The sequence below is a fragment of the Pan troglodytes genome, chromosome 5 (genome assembly GCF_028858775.2).
Source record: "Pan troglodytes isolate AG18354 chromosome 5, NHGRI_mPanTro3-v2.0_pri, whole genome shotgun sequence".
In the NCBI taxonomy this organism is placed as follows: domain Eukaryota; kingdom Metazoa; phylum Chordata; class Mammalia; order Primates; family Hominidae; genus Pan; species Pan troglodytes.
This window is the reverse complement of record NC_072403.2, coordinates 32109044-32126023: the sequence shown is the minus strand read 5'-3', so window position 1 is coordinate 32126023 and position 16980 is coordinate 32109044. Positions and strand designations below refer to the sequence as shown.

The 16980-nt window shown below is 42.3% G+C and overlaps 1 protein-coding gene across 1 annotated transcript; it reads right to left on the bottom strand.

Annotated features, from left to right (window-relative positions):
• Positions 1-245: 245 nt before the first annotated feature.
• H1-4 (H1.4 linker histone, cluster member) lies at positions 246-1030 on the bottom strand. The gene has a single exon (NM_001376930.1). It carries the CDS (start codon positions 968-970, stop codon positions 311-313), a length of 660 nt encoding a protein of 219 aa, NP_001363859.1. The 5' UTR covers positions 971-1030; the 3' UTR covers positions 246-310.
• Positions 1031-16980: the final 15950 nt, after the last annotated feature.

Genomic DNA, 16980 nt, shown 5'->3' with positions numbered 1-16980 from the left:
CTGCTAAGTGCAAAGAACAAGGGAGGCCCAAATGGGTTCAACTCCGACACTCGAGAACACAAAACCGCGATGACGCCACTGCACTCCGGGTTGGGCGACGCGACCCCTTAGTCAAAAATAGCTACCGAGACACACACAATCCCACTCCTCTCCCCGACTTTGTTCCCAGGAGACCCGCCCCTGCTTAGCAGCGTTTTCCCGAGCCACGCCCCCTAATAGTGCAACAGCTCTTTTACTGAGAGCGGTGGGTGGCTCTGAAAAGAGCCTTTGGGTTGTGTTGGGCTTCTAAGCAGTTGGCCAAAGGAACTTTCTACTTTTTCTTGGCTGCCGCCTTCTTTGGCTTGGCTGCCTTGGGCTTGGCGGTCTTTGGTTTAGCCGCCTTGGGTTTCACTGCTTTGGCCTTCGCTGGGCTCTTGGGCGCCTTTTTTGGCTTGGCTGCTTTCGCCTTTTTCGGGCTTTTCGCTTTTTTGGCTCCAGCAGCTGCAGCCGGCTTCTTCGCCTTCTTTGGGGTCTTCTTGGCGCTCTTCTTAGGGGTGGCCGCCCCCGTCGCCTTCTTGGGCTTCTTCGCCGCTCCTGCTGGCTTCTTGGCCTTGGCCGCGCCTGCCTTTTTAGCCTTAGGCTTGGCTTCCCCAGAGGCCGCCTTCTTGTTGAGTTTGAAGGAACCCGACGCGCCGGTGCCCTTGGTCTGCACCAGGGTGCCCTTGCTCACCAGGCTTTTGAGACCCAGCTTGATGCGGCTGTTGTTCTTCTCCACGTCATAGCCAGCGGCTGCCAGCGCTTTCTTGAGAGCGGCCAAAGATACGCCGCTGCGCTCCTTGGAAGCGGCAACAGCTTTAGTAATGAGCTCGGACACCGGGGGCCCAGACGCTTTGCGCTTGGCCGCACCTGCAGACTTGCGGGCCTTCTTCTTCACGGGAGTCTTCTCGGCAGGGGCCGGAGCAGCGGGCGCGGCAGGCGCAGTCTCGGACATGTTGAAGGCAAGCGTGAGCGAGAGCAATTCGAGCCGGAAGCAGAGGCACTGGCCGGGACTCGGGCCGCGGCGTTGCGCCCGCCCGTTTATATAGGGCGGAGCTGCGCCGTGATTGGTGCGCTGTCCAGCCCGCCTCGCTGGCAGCCGCAGAGTGTCCTCTCGGATCCCGAGTTGTGTTTGTTACACCTCAAAAAAAGCCAAAAATATAAAAATTGTCTACACCGAACTGCCCGGTTTTTCTCAGATAATGATCCCCGAACCCTCAGGCTTCACGCAGATCTCAAATTATAAGGAAAGCACAAAGCCTTGTGCCAAAAACTTGCAATATTTCCCGCCGTGCTTGGCAAATTTCAACTCAGAGAAACAAAACTTTCTATTTTCTTCGTAAATTATAAACCGATCTTTAACTGTGGACTTTTCTGACCTCTCAAATATGATACTCCAAGTGGTTAGCTTCTTATATATCTAAAAAGCATGCCACTGGCATTAAGATTTTTATTACAAATCTGCACTTAAGTGAGGGAAGTAACACAGGCTCCTCGGAGAGTCCTGCCTATTGAGCCGAGGGCATTTGAGTTCATCAAACTGGTTTAGTTTAATGCCAAACAAATTATTGCCCACTTGAGATTAAGTTTTGGACCCCTGGGACATCAATCTATACAGCCATGGTTTTACATCTCTCCGCTACATCTGAGTTTTTAAACAATTCTTTGGATAATTCTTTCCCTTTCTGCTCCCAAGGGTTGGGGGCGGGGCTGTTGCTTCTCTCTTCCTCTGGACAATTGCTCCATGGATTGAGATACCTTGAATTCAGGGTATTTGGGAACGAAGGGAAGTCCAAAATGTACTCAGGGTACAGAGATGAAAAAGGATTAATTTTCAAATGTGATGTTCATAAAGTCACTGGAAGTGGAGGTGCACTTTACTTTAAAGCATTTGTCTGCAACCTTGCTGAGTGCTTTTGGCATATGCTTCAGAACCAAATTGCAATAAAGTAGCTTAGAGCTGAAATTCAAGCATTGATGATAAGGCAAAATAAATAAGAAACGTAGATTGAAACATCTACTCCCATTATTAGTGAAACCCAGCCCCTATTATTACTGAATAGTTGAGGAATGACTAGTCCACTCACCACGTATGGTTTCAATCCCCCTGAAGATTGTATTCCAATGCTTCCCAGAGCTCAATAGAAAGAAAAATAAGTGACATGTAGTGATTAAATGACAAGTTCAAATTTCGATCTCAGAAGCAGAGCTTTGAGAGTCTATCTAAGCTATTATAAATCATTGCCCTCTGAAAACATCCTTTGAACAATGTCTGAGTGAATTTCTTTAGGTAGTTGCCCAATCAAGAAGAGTGTATGTAAACTGGCAATGAAAGCCCAACCAAAAGAATTATTTCTGGTCCGGGCGCGGTGGCTCACGCCTGTAATCCCAGCACTTTGGGAGGCCGAGGCGGGCGGATCACGAGGTCAGGAGATCGAGACCATCCTGGCTAACACGGTGAAACCCTGTCTCTACTAAAAGTACAAAAAATTAGCCGGGTGCGGTGGCGGGCGCCTGCAGTCCCAGCTACTCGGGAGACTGAGGCAGGAGAATGGCGTGAACCCGGGAGGCGGGGCTTGCAGTGAGCCTAGATAGTGCCACTGCAGTCAGGCCTAGGCGAAAGAGCAAGACTCCGTCTCAAAAAAAAAAAAAAGAATTTTTTCTGAAAAACGATATGGCTGGAACAGTATGGGTGGAACTACAAGCCACTTATCATGGAAACAAAATAAAATTTTGCCCAGTGCTATAAGGTGATATGATACTGTTCTGTGGACGTGGCTGATTGTAACACGGCGTTGGATATCATTTTAAATTTTAATTTCATTGCCCAAAATCTCCAGACACAAATTCTGCTACTGAAATAAGGAGAATATAGAATTTTGATATAACACGAGTGAAATGTATCAAAACAGTACTTTTTAATGTTGAATTTGTTATAAAAGTGATGTAAATTATCAATGTTTTTAATATCTTGATGTGTATTTTCTATCTAATTATTGCACATCAGTGCAAAAATAAATATGCCCTTTGGTATTTATTGAAATAAAAAGGGAGATGGATAAATCTCCAAAACAGACTAGGGAAACTGATTATATGGGCATTTGATTCCAGAATGGTAATATTATACCTATTTAATGACAACAAAAACCACTCCTGTAAATGACTGAAACTTACACAACACATGGAAGTTTGCTTTCACATGCCTCACTTTATCCAGTGTATTCCTCATGGCTAGGAAGGAGTTAAACTCTCCAAATTCTGTGGTCTTTCAACTTCCACTGCTTGCCTCCTTAAGGTGTGGTGTGTTTTCTTTACTTTTCTTTTCTTTTTTTGAGACAGAGTCTCACTGTGTCACCCAGGCTGGAGTGCAATGGCGCGATCTTGGTTCACTGCAACCACTGCCTCTGCCTCCAAATGCATGGGCTGGGAGAGGTGGCTCACGCCGGTAATCCCAGCACTTTGAGATGCTGAGGCGAATGGATGACTTGAGATCAGGAGTCCGAGGCCAGCCTGACTAACAAGGTGAAACCCCATCTCTGCTAAAATAAAATAATAATAATAATAATAATAGTTAGGTGTGGTGGTGTAATCCCAGCTACTCGGGAGGCTGAGGCAGGAAAATCCCTTGAACCAGGAAGGCGGAGGTTGCAGTGAACGTGCTCTCGAGCCTTGGTGACAGAGATTGAGGATTGACCACTATGAAATCAAGCATCTATTTGACACTTGTCGGTGATGAAATAGGAACAATAACAAAAGGCCTTACTTTCTTATTGATCAGCGGGCTGGCTATCTCAGAACTAGGCGTGTATGCACACACACATGTTCATGCATGTGTTCTATTTTTTATTTTGTTACTATTTTCTTGAGATGGAGATTCGCTCTTGTCACCGAGGCTAGAGTGCAATCAATGGAGCGATTTCTGCTCACTGCAAAGTCCACTTCCCGGGTTCAAGCGGTTCTCCTGTCTCAGCCGCCCAAGTAGCTGGGATTACAGGTGCCTGCCACCACACCCAGCTAATTTTTGTATTTTTAGTAGAGACAGGGTTTCACCATGTTGGTCAGGCTGGTCTCCAACTCCTGATATCAGGTGATCCAACAGCCTCGGCCTCCCAAACTGCTGGGATTACAGGTATGAACCACCCAGTCATGCATGTGTTTTAAACATAGATTCTGAGGCCTTGCTCAAGATTATTCTGATATAATAACTCTTCAGTAGGTCCTCAGAATCTGAATATTTATCAGTTTTCTCATGCCACTCTTATGCCGAGCCAAGTTTGGCAACTCTGCTGAACTCACTAGAGATGACCAACAGGGCAAATGTGCTTCCTGTCACGTGAGTTCTCCCAGGGATTTCTGGGCATGTCTGTGAGATCTTAGAAAAGATATCCATGCTGAATATGACCATATATTGGAAAGACGGGGACAGCATTAGTCCAATCTTGACTTCCTTTGATTCACACCTGGCTGGCCACTATAGTGGGCTGAAGAAGGAGAAAGGAGAGTAACTAAAGTTAAGCATCCAATGAGTCATTATTTTCCAACCACAGAAGGTAGACTGAACCTTGGCTGCTTATGGACTACTTGAATCCTCTAGTACAGCATCTACATTCCTTATCCATTTTATCATTTTTAATGATAGTCATCCTTCCCATTTGTTGGCTACTGTACTACATGCTATCTGAAATTTTTTTTCCCCCACAACTGGGCTGCAGCCTGAGTTACCTGCATTCTTACTTAGTCAGTGTAACAATCCTCTGTTATGGATAGTATTTCTACTTTACAAAGTAGGAAATGGACATGCAGAGGTAACAAGTTCTCTTGAGAAAACTGTTGGTAAGAGGTACATTGCAGATTCCAGCACACGTTGGTTTTACTTCAAAACATGTATGCTTATTAAACAGTATTTTCTCAAACTACAGGTCTGAACAAGCATGAAAAGTTGTGAAATCAATTTAGTTGTCAAGGACAAAATATTTCTCTTTTTAGTGAAATAGAATAGAATATAAAATACCAGTTTTCGTTGCATGTAGTTTTAGTTATATACACAAATCTTTGTGTGTTAGGCCCCTTAGTAAAAGACATTTCTACTGTGCCTGTTCACATGTCCACAGTATGTCTTCCTTGTGCAATTTCTTGAGCTTTTATAGTCATAAAATATTATCAAGTATGTTATTCTTTAATGAGCTAAGAAAGTAATTTGATATCATTGACATTTTTAAAGTCTCTAAGGTACCCTGAGTGGTGGAAAATGGGGGACACTCTAATTGTTTTTATTTTGGACATGATAGCAGTAATATGCAGCTACAAATATGACTATGAACTAAGGGGAACAATGTGATTTGCAGAAAAGTTGAAATAAAAGAGAAGATTGTGCTTGGTTGCTTTTACCTCACAGTTCTGCAGTCAAAGAGCTTAATTCTGAATTTCTGTATTTTAATATGATGTTACCATGATTGTTTCATTAAAGATAGAGTTTGGAAAAGAGGTGCTTTATGCTAAACAGATGGACTATATAGTATCTTCAACATTGTTTCCTTTTTACTTAAGTCAATAATTAACACTGTGGTTTGCACACCCATGGTTATTCATCACAGCAATGTTTGGAATTATAAAATATTTCAAAAAACTTTAATGCCCCACATAAGAGAGTGGTTGGATAAAGTAGGATGCATTTACACAGTACAGTAATATGCAGCTACAAAAATGACTAAGATCTCTATGAACTAGTTTCAATTCCAGGATATACATTTAAGTGATAAGGCAAAGTCCAAAAGAATATACTTAATATAATGACATTTGCTGAGAAAGAAGGGAGTACAAGAAAACAGACAATTTTCTATTCATTTGTGCAAAAGAAATATAGAAAACTAAACCAAAAACTAAAAATCATTGACTACCTATGGGAGGTGGATGAGAAAGAAACAGGTGGAAAGAAGGGGGAATGGGAAAAAACAGTAAGGATAAGAAGGGAATGACACTTTTTTGACTATACCTTTTCATATAAGTGACCCTTACAACTATAGTAATGTTTCTTATACCAGCAAAATAAACTATTAAACAAACGATTAAAACTGATAGAAATGGGGGATACAAAATGGAATACAAGGAATGAAACAAATAAACCAAGCTGTATTAACTTAATAACATAGTAACACTTAAGGGAGGGAAGAAGATAAAAGTTAACCTAAGTAACATTGGAATACAATACTAATTGCATACTCCCTGGGCAGGCACGGTGGCTTACACCTGTAATCCCAACACTTTGGAAGGCCGAGGCAGGCAGATCACCTGAGGTCAGGAGTTCAAGACCAGCCTGGCCAACATGGTGAAACTCAGTCTCTACTAAAAATAAAAAAATCAGCCAGCTGTTTTGGCACGCACCTGTAATCCCAGCTACTTGGGAGGCTGAGGCAAGAGAATCACTTGAACCCGTGAGGCAGAGGTTGCAGTGAGCCGAGATCACGTCACTGCACTCCAGCCTGAGTGATAGAGCAAGACTCCATCTCAAAAAAAAAAAAAAAAAAAAAAAAATTTACTTGGATACTTTAAGGCTAAAGACAAAAAAATCAATCATATATACATATACATACACACTGTAATCTAATATATATGGATTAGTATAGTATATACTATAATTTAGCAAAAGTGTTATTAATATGGGTTATCAATTCTGAAACTACTTTATGTGCACATTACTATTAAGCAAATAAGTAAAATTATTTATTTGTATATAATGACAGTCAGTGTTCTCACTGGTGGAAAAAGAATATTTAGCTAAAATGAACCTTGCAAAAAAAAAAAAAAAATTAGCCAGGTGTGGTAGTTTGCACTTGTAGTACTAGCTACGTGGAAGGCTGAGGTAGAAGGATCCCTTGAACCCAGGATTTCGAGGCTTCAGTAAGCTGTGATTGCACCGCTCACTCCAGCCTGGGCAACAGAGCAAGACCTTGTCTTAAAAAAAAAATAAATAAAAGTATTGGATTTTAACTTATGTTTATAAATAAAAAGAAGGGATAATTCTTCCTTACAATATAATTCCAAATACTAAATGTAGTAGGAAGGAGGGAAACAGAAAATGATCATTAAGCAAACAATATTTGTTTCTTTGTTTTTTGAGACGCAGTCTGGCTCTGTCGCCCAGGCTGGAGTGCAGTGATGTGATCTTGGCTCACTACAAGCTCCGCCTCCCGGTTTCACGCCATTGTCCTGCCTCAGCCTCCCGAGTAGCTGGGACTACAGGCGCCCACCACCATGCCCGGCTAATTTTTTGGATTTTTAGTAGAGACGGGGTTTCACCGTGTTAGCCAGGATGGTCTCGATATCCTGACCTCGTGATCCGCCCGCCTCGGCCTCCCAAAGTGCTGGGATTACAGGCTTGAGCCACCGCACCCGGCCGGCAAAGAATATAGTGATCTTGTTTCACATAAAATCCATCAATGGATGCTAAAATTAGTGGGCAAATTTTAAGAGGCATGATTTGCTTCTCCAAGTTACCTTATCAACTACAAAGGAAAAGATAGTAACTTTACATTGAAGAATCCTAGCAATCACCACCTTAACTAAGTAAAGTAAACATCACAAAGCAACAAGGCATATGTGTTTCATAAACTCATTGCATTGAGAAGGACATTTTATCATTTTGGTAGTATTTCCTGTCAAAAACCCAGAAACTCACTCCAGTGGAAAAAAAAAGGACAATCATCAAGGGATATTCTTCAAAATAACTCATCAGCACTCTTCAAAAGTGTGAACATCATAAATATAAGAACAGACAGCAGAACTAATACAGACTTAAAGAGTCTAAGAAACAAGTAGTGACTAAATTCAGTGGGGGATCCAGAATAGGATTCTGACACAGAAAAAGAACATTAGGGGGAAGATGTGTGATATTTGAATGGGTCAGAAGTTTAGTTAATATTTTACCAATGTCTACTTCCTATTTCTGATCATTGTATATGGTTATGTAAAACATTAACATTACAGGAAAACAGTTGCTGAAAATAAGAAACATTGTATACTCTATTTGCAACTTTTTTTCACAATTTTTTGGAAAAATAATTCTCTTAGGATTTTGCCATGTTAGAATACTTTCTGACGGGCGTGGTGGCTCACGCCTGTAATCCCAGCACTTTGGGAGGCCGAGGCGGGCGGATCACGAGGACAGGAGATCAAGACCATCCTGGCTAACAAAGTGAAACCCCATCTCTACTAAAAATACAAAAAATTAGCCAGGCGTGGTGGCGAGCACCTGTAGTCCCAGCTACTCGGGAGGCTGAGGCAGGAGAATGGCGTGAACCCAGGAGTCGGAGCTTGCAGTGAGCGGAGATCATGCCACTGCACTGCAGCCTGGGTGACAGAGCAAGACTCCGTCTCAAAAAAAAAAAAAAAAAAAAGAATACTTTTCATAGGTGGTAAAAAGAAACAATGCAAAACACCAAACTGTGATATAGAGAGTCTCCATAGTGGTGGAAATACAAATTATTTTTATTATTGTATCTAAACCTTTATGTGTTTTCAAAATTTCTACTGTCAGCATGGATTTCTTTTTTAACAAACAACATCTTTCTAGAGCTGCGCACGGTGGCTCACGCCTGTAATCCCAGCACTTTGGGAGGCTGAGGTGGGCGGATCACTTGAGGTCAGGAGTTCAAGATCAGCCTGGCCAACATGGTGAAACTCTGTCTCTACTAATAATACAAAAAAATTAGCTGGGCATGGTGGTGGGGATTACAGCTACTCAGGAGACTGAGGTGGGAGAATCTCTTGAACCTGGGAGGTGGAGGCTGCAGTGAGCCAAGATCCTGCCACTGCACTCCAGCCTGGGTGACAATGTGAGACTCTGTCTCAAAGAAAGAAACAAAAAACAAAAACAAACAATGTGTTTTTCTTAAAAATATGATAAAGTTTATTTTTTAAAAAATGTCTGCTTAGTGTCCTGGACATCCAGATACTATTCCCTTTGTACTCTCCTTCTCTCCATTATCTGAACTTTTATTAAAATCATTTTCTAGTTTTTTTCTTTATAGGTATATGTACATATGTATCCATGAACAGTATGATTCAGTTTGTCCTGTTTCTGAAATTCATATATGTGAAATCATAGTGTATTATTGTGTGCCTTGCTCTTTTTTTCCTTCACTAGGATCCATTCCTCTTTATTATATTGATGCAGGAAGCTCAATTTTGTTGATTTGCATTGCTGTTCTATATTATAAATTTGGCCCCATGTATTTACTTATCTAGTCTACTCCTCATGGACATTCTCATGGTTGTATAACCTGGCCTATTTAATTTTGTTGACTCTTCAGGCTTGTGTCTCTAAACTATCTCATAAGAAATTTGATGATTCTGAGGCCACTGTGGTCTGTGAAAGCCAAGATGCACGTGGAGACCATGTTTGGGCATTCCTCTCCTCCCTTCCTCACCTTTCCCCTCTTCTCCCTTCCCCTCTCTAATTTCAGTAAAGCTGATCACAACCAACTAAATTGTCTTCATGAATAGCAATCAGAATACTGAAGAAATACTATGTTATAGGCAGCAGGGTGAAAAACATTGGTTTTGGAGATATTGGCAACCTTTCCATTCACTTTAACATTGAACCTATAATCATTTTTTCAAAGAATCTCTTCAGCATCTATTTATTCAAAGTTCTGGCCTCTGTCTTTGGAAGAGGTGGTTTAATGAACACATTGCATTTGGCCTTCTTGTGTATCTTCAGTTTTTCAGTTTCTCTCTTTATCTATGATACTTCCTGTTATTGTTTCCTCAATATCTCTTTACTTTTTCCTTTCCATCCCCCTTATATTAAATGAATTTGCTGGTTTGTAAATGTAAGGATTATCTGTTTACGCATGATCACTAATTTATATGGAGTGGCAGCTTGGCATAGTGTTTAAACAGATTGACTCTGGTATAGACTCTATTGCTACATAACAAATTGTCCCAAAATTTAGTGGCTTAAAATAATAGGAAAAATTCATTATGTCACATGGTTTCCATGATTCAGGAATTTGAGGGTGAGTGAACTGTAGTTTCAACACGGGATCTGTCATGAGATTGGAGGCAAGCTATTTGCTGGGACTTTAGTCATCTGCAGACTTAAGCTGAAGAATGGGACTGGAAAATTCCCAGATGGCTTACCTGGCTAGAAAGCTGATGTTGGGTATTAGCAGAAGACTTCCGTTCCTTGGCACATGACATCTTTTGTAGGGCTACACAAGGGTTCAATATATGGCAGCTGGCTTCCTCCAGAGTGATTCAAGAGACAGCAAAACAGAAGTCATGATATCATTTATGACTTAACCTCTTGGGAGTCACAATATTTATTAGTTTCATAGGTCAGAGCTATCCAATTTGGGAGTGAGATACACAAGATATACAAGTCTGTGAATACTAGAAGGTGAGAATTTACTGAGCCATCTTGGAGTCTGGGTATCAGAGTTATGGAGACAGACCACTCCATTTCAATCTCAATCCTGTATTGTTTACTAGGTGACTTTAAGAAACTTCCTAAACTCTATTTCTCAATTTTCTCATGCCTAAAATTTAGATAAGAATATGTAGTAAATTGTACTATTGCTCCCATGATTTTACTGCCCTTTTTGGGAGTATTATATATCCTTGCCCATTGATATGGGTTTACTATATTCCTCTCCATGTAAGGAGCACTCTTTCCTACTACCTACACGTAAGTCTTTGTAAGTGAGTTGCTTTGGTCAATAAAATATGAGTGGAAGTACCATGTGTCTACTTTCCTGCAGAATCTTTAAGAGCATTGAGATCCCTTTATGTCAGTTTCTCTCAGCCTGGGTCTGTCTATGAAGAAAATATGGAGCAGAGCCATTGCTGATTCATACAGAAATAGAATTTGGGCCTGAAATAACCCTTCTTGTTATTATCCACCAAGATGTGGGGAGTTTTTATATAGCTTGGCAAAAACTTAACGGTTACAACTATTACCTACTTTAGTAGGATTGTTGGTAGGAGTAGACAATATTTTTGAAGTGCTTATAACAATGTCTTGCACATAGTAAGAATATCTATTACTATGATTATTCAAACCTAAATTCACATGAGATAGGTTTATAAGCCATACCATTACTTTATCAATTTATAATGAAAGATACACTTCATATTAAAAATTTGTATCAGAAGGCCGGGCGCGGTGGCTCACGCCTGTAATCCCAGCACTTTGGGAGGCCGAGGCGGGCGGATCACGAGGTCAGGAGATCGAGACCATCCTGGCTAACACGGTGAAACCCCGTCTCTACTAAAAATACAAAAAATTAGCTGGGCGCGGTGGTGGGCGCCTGTAGTCCCAGCTACTCAGGAGGCTGAGGCAGGAGAATGGCGTGAACCTGGGAGGCGGAGCTTGCAGTGAGCCGAGATCGCGCCACTGCACTGCAGCCCGGGCGACAGAGCGAGACTCCGTCGCAAAAATAAAAAAATAAAATAAAAATAAAATAAAAATAAAATTTTTAAAAAGTTTGTATCAGAGCCGGGCGCGGTGGCTGACGCCTATAATCCTAGCACTTTGGGAGGCTGAGGCGGGCGGATCACGAGGTCAGGAGATCGAGACCATCCTGGCTAACCAGGTGAAACACCGTCTCTACTAAAAATACAAAAAATTAGCCGGGCGTGGTGGCGGGCGCCTGTAGTCCCAGCTACTCAGGAGGCTGAGGCAGGAGAATGGCGTGAACCCAGGAGGCAGAGCTTCCGGTGAGCTGAGATCGCGCCACTGCACTCCAGCCTGGGCGACAGAGCAAGACTCCGTCTCAAAAAAAATATATATGTATTAGAGATGTGTTTATTGCATTACATTCTGGTCTGGAGGCAAAGATACAAATTAGAAGATAATTTCTGTGCATAGAGTTGTAATAAAAGACATTTTCATCAAGCAGTGGTCTCCTGACCAATCGGCTCCTCTATCCCAGGGACACTTGTGTACTGCGTTCTGCTCTGTGGAAAAGATACAGTGAACAATTCACCATTCTATTTTCTAGGTGATCACCAGCCTTTTTCTTTTTCTTTCTTTTTTTTTTTTTTTAATCAGAGTTGCTGTTACATGAAGTCTCTGAATTTCTAGTGTGGAGACTAAAGTAACTCAATCTTAGATGCTAATCTGCTGTATTGACTTCTAAATAATCCCAGTTCTGGGAATGCCTCTAAGATTTCTACTTCCCTGTACTTACCATAAATCCTGCCCTTAAGTCAAAACAATCTTGATATTATTGTAAACACATACTTACTATAAATCCTGCCCTTAGGCAAATTCCCTATGATCTATAAGCCCTGGGGTTTGGGGTGGGGTAATGGCAGGTAGGCAAATTCACCAAGTTGTCTACATGCCATGGAAGACATGGCTTCTGTTTATAAGTCCCTATGAAAATTTTCTTTCTTGATTTGTCATCATCCTTCTTAAGCCTCTCAGTTTCCTTGGCCTTTGGAGGCACGTTTGCTTAGAACTACTAATGGAGGAACATGTTTTCAGTATAATATACCTGTTTAATTTTTGTCAGTTATGGCCAGGCACGGTGGCTCATGCCTGTAATCCCAGAACTTTGGGAGACCGAGGTGGGCAGATCATCTAAGGTAAGGAGTTTGAGACCAGCCTGGCCAACATGATGAAACCCCATCTCTACTAAAAATACAAAAACAATTAGCTGGGTGTGGTGGTGCACGCCTATAATTCCAGCTACTAGGGAGGCTGAGGCAGAAGAATTGCTTGAACCTAGGAGGAAGAGGTTACAGTGAGCAAAGATTGTGCCACTGTACTCCAGCCTGGGTGACAGACCAAGACTCCATGTTAAAAAAAAAAAAAATTATGTCAGTTACAATATAAGTGTAGTGGATGACAATTTAGACTATTGCAATATATTCATGAAATTTACTATAGAGTAGATACTATGTGCTAGATACTGTTCTAAGCACTTGACAAATACTCAGTCCTATAATAACCCTTATACTCTTAAAACCATTTTTCAGAAAACAAAATCATGCCCAAAGATGTCAATTGCCCATGGTCTTACAGCTAAGATAGCTGCCTCTCTTCATGAGACTTTTCTAGTAACGAATTCTACCATTCTTTGTAAATTATTGTTATCCCAAGTCCAACAAGATGTTATTTTCCTGTTTGTTAACTTTATTCTATTTTTCCCCCCGAGACAGAGTCTCACTCCCATTGCCCAGGCTGGATCGTAGTGGCATGATCTCGGCTCATTTCAGCCTCCGCCCCTCGGGCTCAAGTAATCCTCTCACTTTAGCGTCCAGAGAAACTGGGATCACAAGTGAACGCCACCATGCCCTGTTAAGTTTTGTATTTTTTGTAGAGGCAGAGTTTTGCCATGTTGCCCAGGCTAGAACTTTATTCCTAAGCACCCTTCCTTGATTTGGGGGTGAGGTAGAAAGCAGGGAGTGGAATATAAAACAGGAAGCGATTTGTGAGATAATGTACTTATTTTATGAAGTCATGGCATGATTCATGTTAGCTTTCCTCATAGTGTCCACCAGTGGCACTCACCTTCTGGAATATGGACAATTTAGGGTTTTGGGTTTTCTGTTCCTTTCCTTCTTATTTTTTACTATTCTCCTCACCGTCCCATGCTAGTCTCATATAAAATGCTTCCACCACTTCTCAATCAGCATGCAGTTCCTAAACCTTCCTTATGGAAAAATTCTAGAGTCCCTAATATTCAGAGATTTAAGGGACCACAGATATCACAAATCCTCCCACTTTACAAAACAAGAAACTTAAGCCCAGAGTGGTGAAGGTACATCCTGAAGAAGTGACCATCTTCTAAATTTCCAGCAGCATGAGGACCAAGTCTGACATTTAGGACTAGCAAACACTCCAAACTGTGCTCTCTGTACATGAGTTGCTCAGGAAAGGCCAATGTTCATTCAATCCTACTGTTTGTCAGTGTACAAGTACAGTCCACTCTAGGGATTTCATATAGAAGGAATTAAATAGAGGTAATTATATAAACAGGTGATGAAAGAGTTGAGAAACCCAAGAGAGGGGGTGAGGGCAACCCACAGATAAGCTGCAGCAGAAAGTTGCCACCTCTGTCCTCTAGGAACAAAGGGAAGAGGTGATGCTGGAGTTAAGCAGGGAGAGCGCAGGCTGGTAAGGCAAGAATTGAGACCACCAGGAGAAAGGCTCTGTGGTAGGACTAAAGTCAAAGTACCAAGGAGGCTGGAGAAGCCCCAGGAAACAAAATAGAAGAGAAATACTCTGGCCCCATCATGATCGTCCATCAGTGACACCCATTGGACAAATCTACTGGAAACTAGAGAACAAGGAAACCTGGGAGATGTAGTTTCCAGTGAGATACAGCAGCATCAGAGAGTTAATGGGCAAGTGATAGAAACAAACAGAAACTCAAACACCACAAATATTTCTGCAGTTTTAGACTGTGACCCTGTACCTGCATGTGACTCTGTACTTGCACTTAGCAAAGTGCCCTAGAAAACACAGAGGTGCACTTCCATTTATAAGGATGTCAGATCAAGAAGACAGTTTTGCCTTGTTTTACACAGGTTGCGATTTACCCAGTGTGGCAGGTATTCTCCAGGATGATCCCTGCCTCTGAGGATTCATCCTCTGGTATTATCTCCTTTCCTGTGGGCTGCACCTAGGGACTTGCTTCTCACAAATAGAATATGTCAAAAATGATGCTGTGTCACTTTTGACATTAGGTTACACATGGTTATGGCTTCTTTCTTGGGCCCTCTCACTTGCTCATTGTTTTGGAAGAAAGTCAGCTGCCATGTGGTGCAGTCTCCTGTGGAGAGGCCCACATAGGGATTTGAGGCCTTTGGCCTAACAGCCCTGGAAAGAATTGTATTCACTGAATCATGTGAATGAGCTTAGAAATCGATCAATTACATGTAGTTTGGATAGCATAGCAAACTACAGTACATTTGGGCAACAAGGAATATCGATCTCAACCTGAGGCTCAGCTTCTGAGCTAAAGGTTAGATCCAAGCTAAAAGTTAGATTCCTGATCACAGAGCCAGACGACCAGTCCACATATGCTGCACCATGACACAAATGTGGGCCCACCAGAAACCAGGAGCTCAACTCTTAGGTCCTACATGACTGACTGCCACTGGGGCATCTGTGGCATGTGGCAGTAGGGCCTCCACATATTTCAACACTACCCAGTGCAAAACAGAAAAGAAACTTTGCTGAAGTGCTGCTTTAAAAATAGCTAATGTTAAATGGAGAGGAAAGAGAGATAGTCGACAAATAATGGACAACAGAAAGGGGGGCATAAATGGAAAATTACAGAGAGAGCTATTGGTTTGTGACTTTCATTAAGAGCATTTGAGAAGATGAGATACAAGGTGACTGGAATAATGATTAAGAAGTTAAATCCTAGCCCTTTAATGAAAGCCTATATCCACTCATTTCCACTGTCTACCACCTTCGGAGGTAATTTAATTCCTCTCGTGGCTTCTGCCTGTCTTGTCAGCAGGCACAGTGTTGCTTGTGCCAGCTGGAACTAGTGGGCAGAGGGTTGCAGATACACAGTGCCTGTTCTCCTGCAGCCTACAGAGCCCTGAGCCCAGGAAGGGGGTAGCCTGATGCACAGAGAGGCTGTGCTCCAGAAAGGGACCCACACACAGCCCGGGCTGTTCCTTTTCGTAGAGAAAGCATGAGAGCAGACTTGATAAAGAGAATAAACATTTTCTGTGTGGGTGTCAGCTGAGAAAGCCAGCCTTCCAGCACCTGGGAACATTGGCTGATCCTCCCACAGGGAAAGAAGCAGCCATTGTTCCCAGTTCATTGCCAGGCAACCCAGAGAAAGTCCCTGGGGTCATTGGTTGAAGAGCTCTGCTTGTGTCTTCACAGTGCCTTTGCTCACTGCATTCCTAGCTATGCTGTTGCTGACAGTTCACATTCCCAGCATCACTATCCACTAGACCATGTTCACTTTCTCAGAAGGCCTCCCTGCCCCTCTGGGAGTGGGAAAATGGTCAATGGAGGGCCTCACTGAAGTGATATTTAAGCGAATGAGTATCTCCAAAAAGTGTTCTAGGCTTCCTCATAAAATTTGGAGAGCAGACATGAAAACAGGGAAGGTGAGAAACAACATAGAAATGTATGCAGTGGGTACACCTCATAGGAAAGAGTATGGAACTTAAATCAGACCAGAAGCGTAGGGGTCATTTGAGACAGGGCCCTTCTGGGTAGGAAAACAGCACAATAGAGTGACCCAATGTGCACGTGCTGGATGGAGTTTGGGAGTGGGGAGAGAGAGATGAGGCTATCTTTACCAGGAAGGAGCAGAGAATATTTAAGCAGAGAATATTTAAGTGGTGTGATGATGTATGTTTACTGGCTCTCCAGAAACAAAACAAAAAAACCCTGATGTAACATATGCTAGTTCCCATGATGTAAATGCTGCTATTATGGCCAGTTTCAAACCACCAATGTTACGCTGACCACAGAGTAGAAAGGAAGGAAGGCTTTAAAATGACGAATAGATCTTTAATTGGAGATCAGAGAAAATGAATACCAAGGGCAGAAATATATCTCAATGTGTGGATGTGGAAACGCCATTGACTTGTTTTTGTGACCATTACCTAAGGCCAACCAATTCAGAACCCCAGCTTCTTCATCCTTAATCTGAAGAGACTGTGCTAAAGAAAATGGGAGTTTCTTTCTGTCCTCTTTCATTCTTTCCTTCCACAGGGCCTGTCTACCTAGGGCCTTCCTCATTTCTCTTCGCTCTGCCAAGTTTGCTCAGGTACCCAGTCTAGATGAATTCTCCATGTCCTCACTGAAGGTAGGAAGTCAAGTTGAACCAAAAGCAGAATAGGCAGAGTTGGGGGGCATCCCTGTTTGGAAAGCCTCTGCTTCTTGAAAGGTGGCTCAGCTGAGTTACAAACACGCATGCACTCCACTGGGGCTGCTGCTTCTGAACCTGGAGCTGACTTGGTGGGAGGTGTGTGGGTACA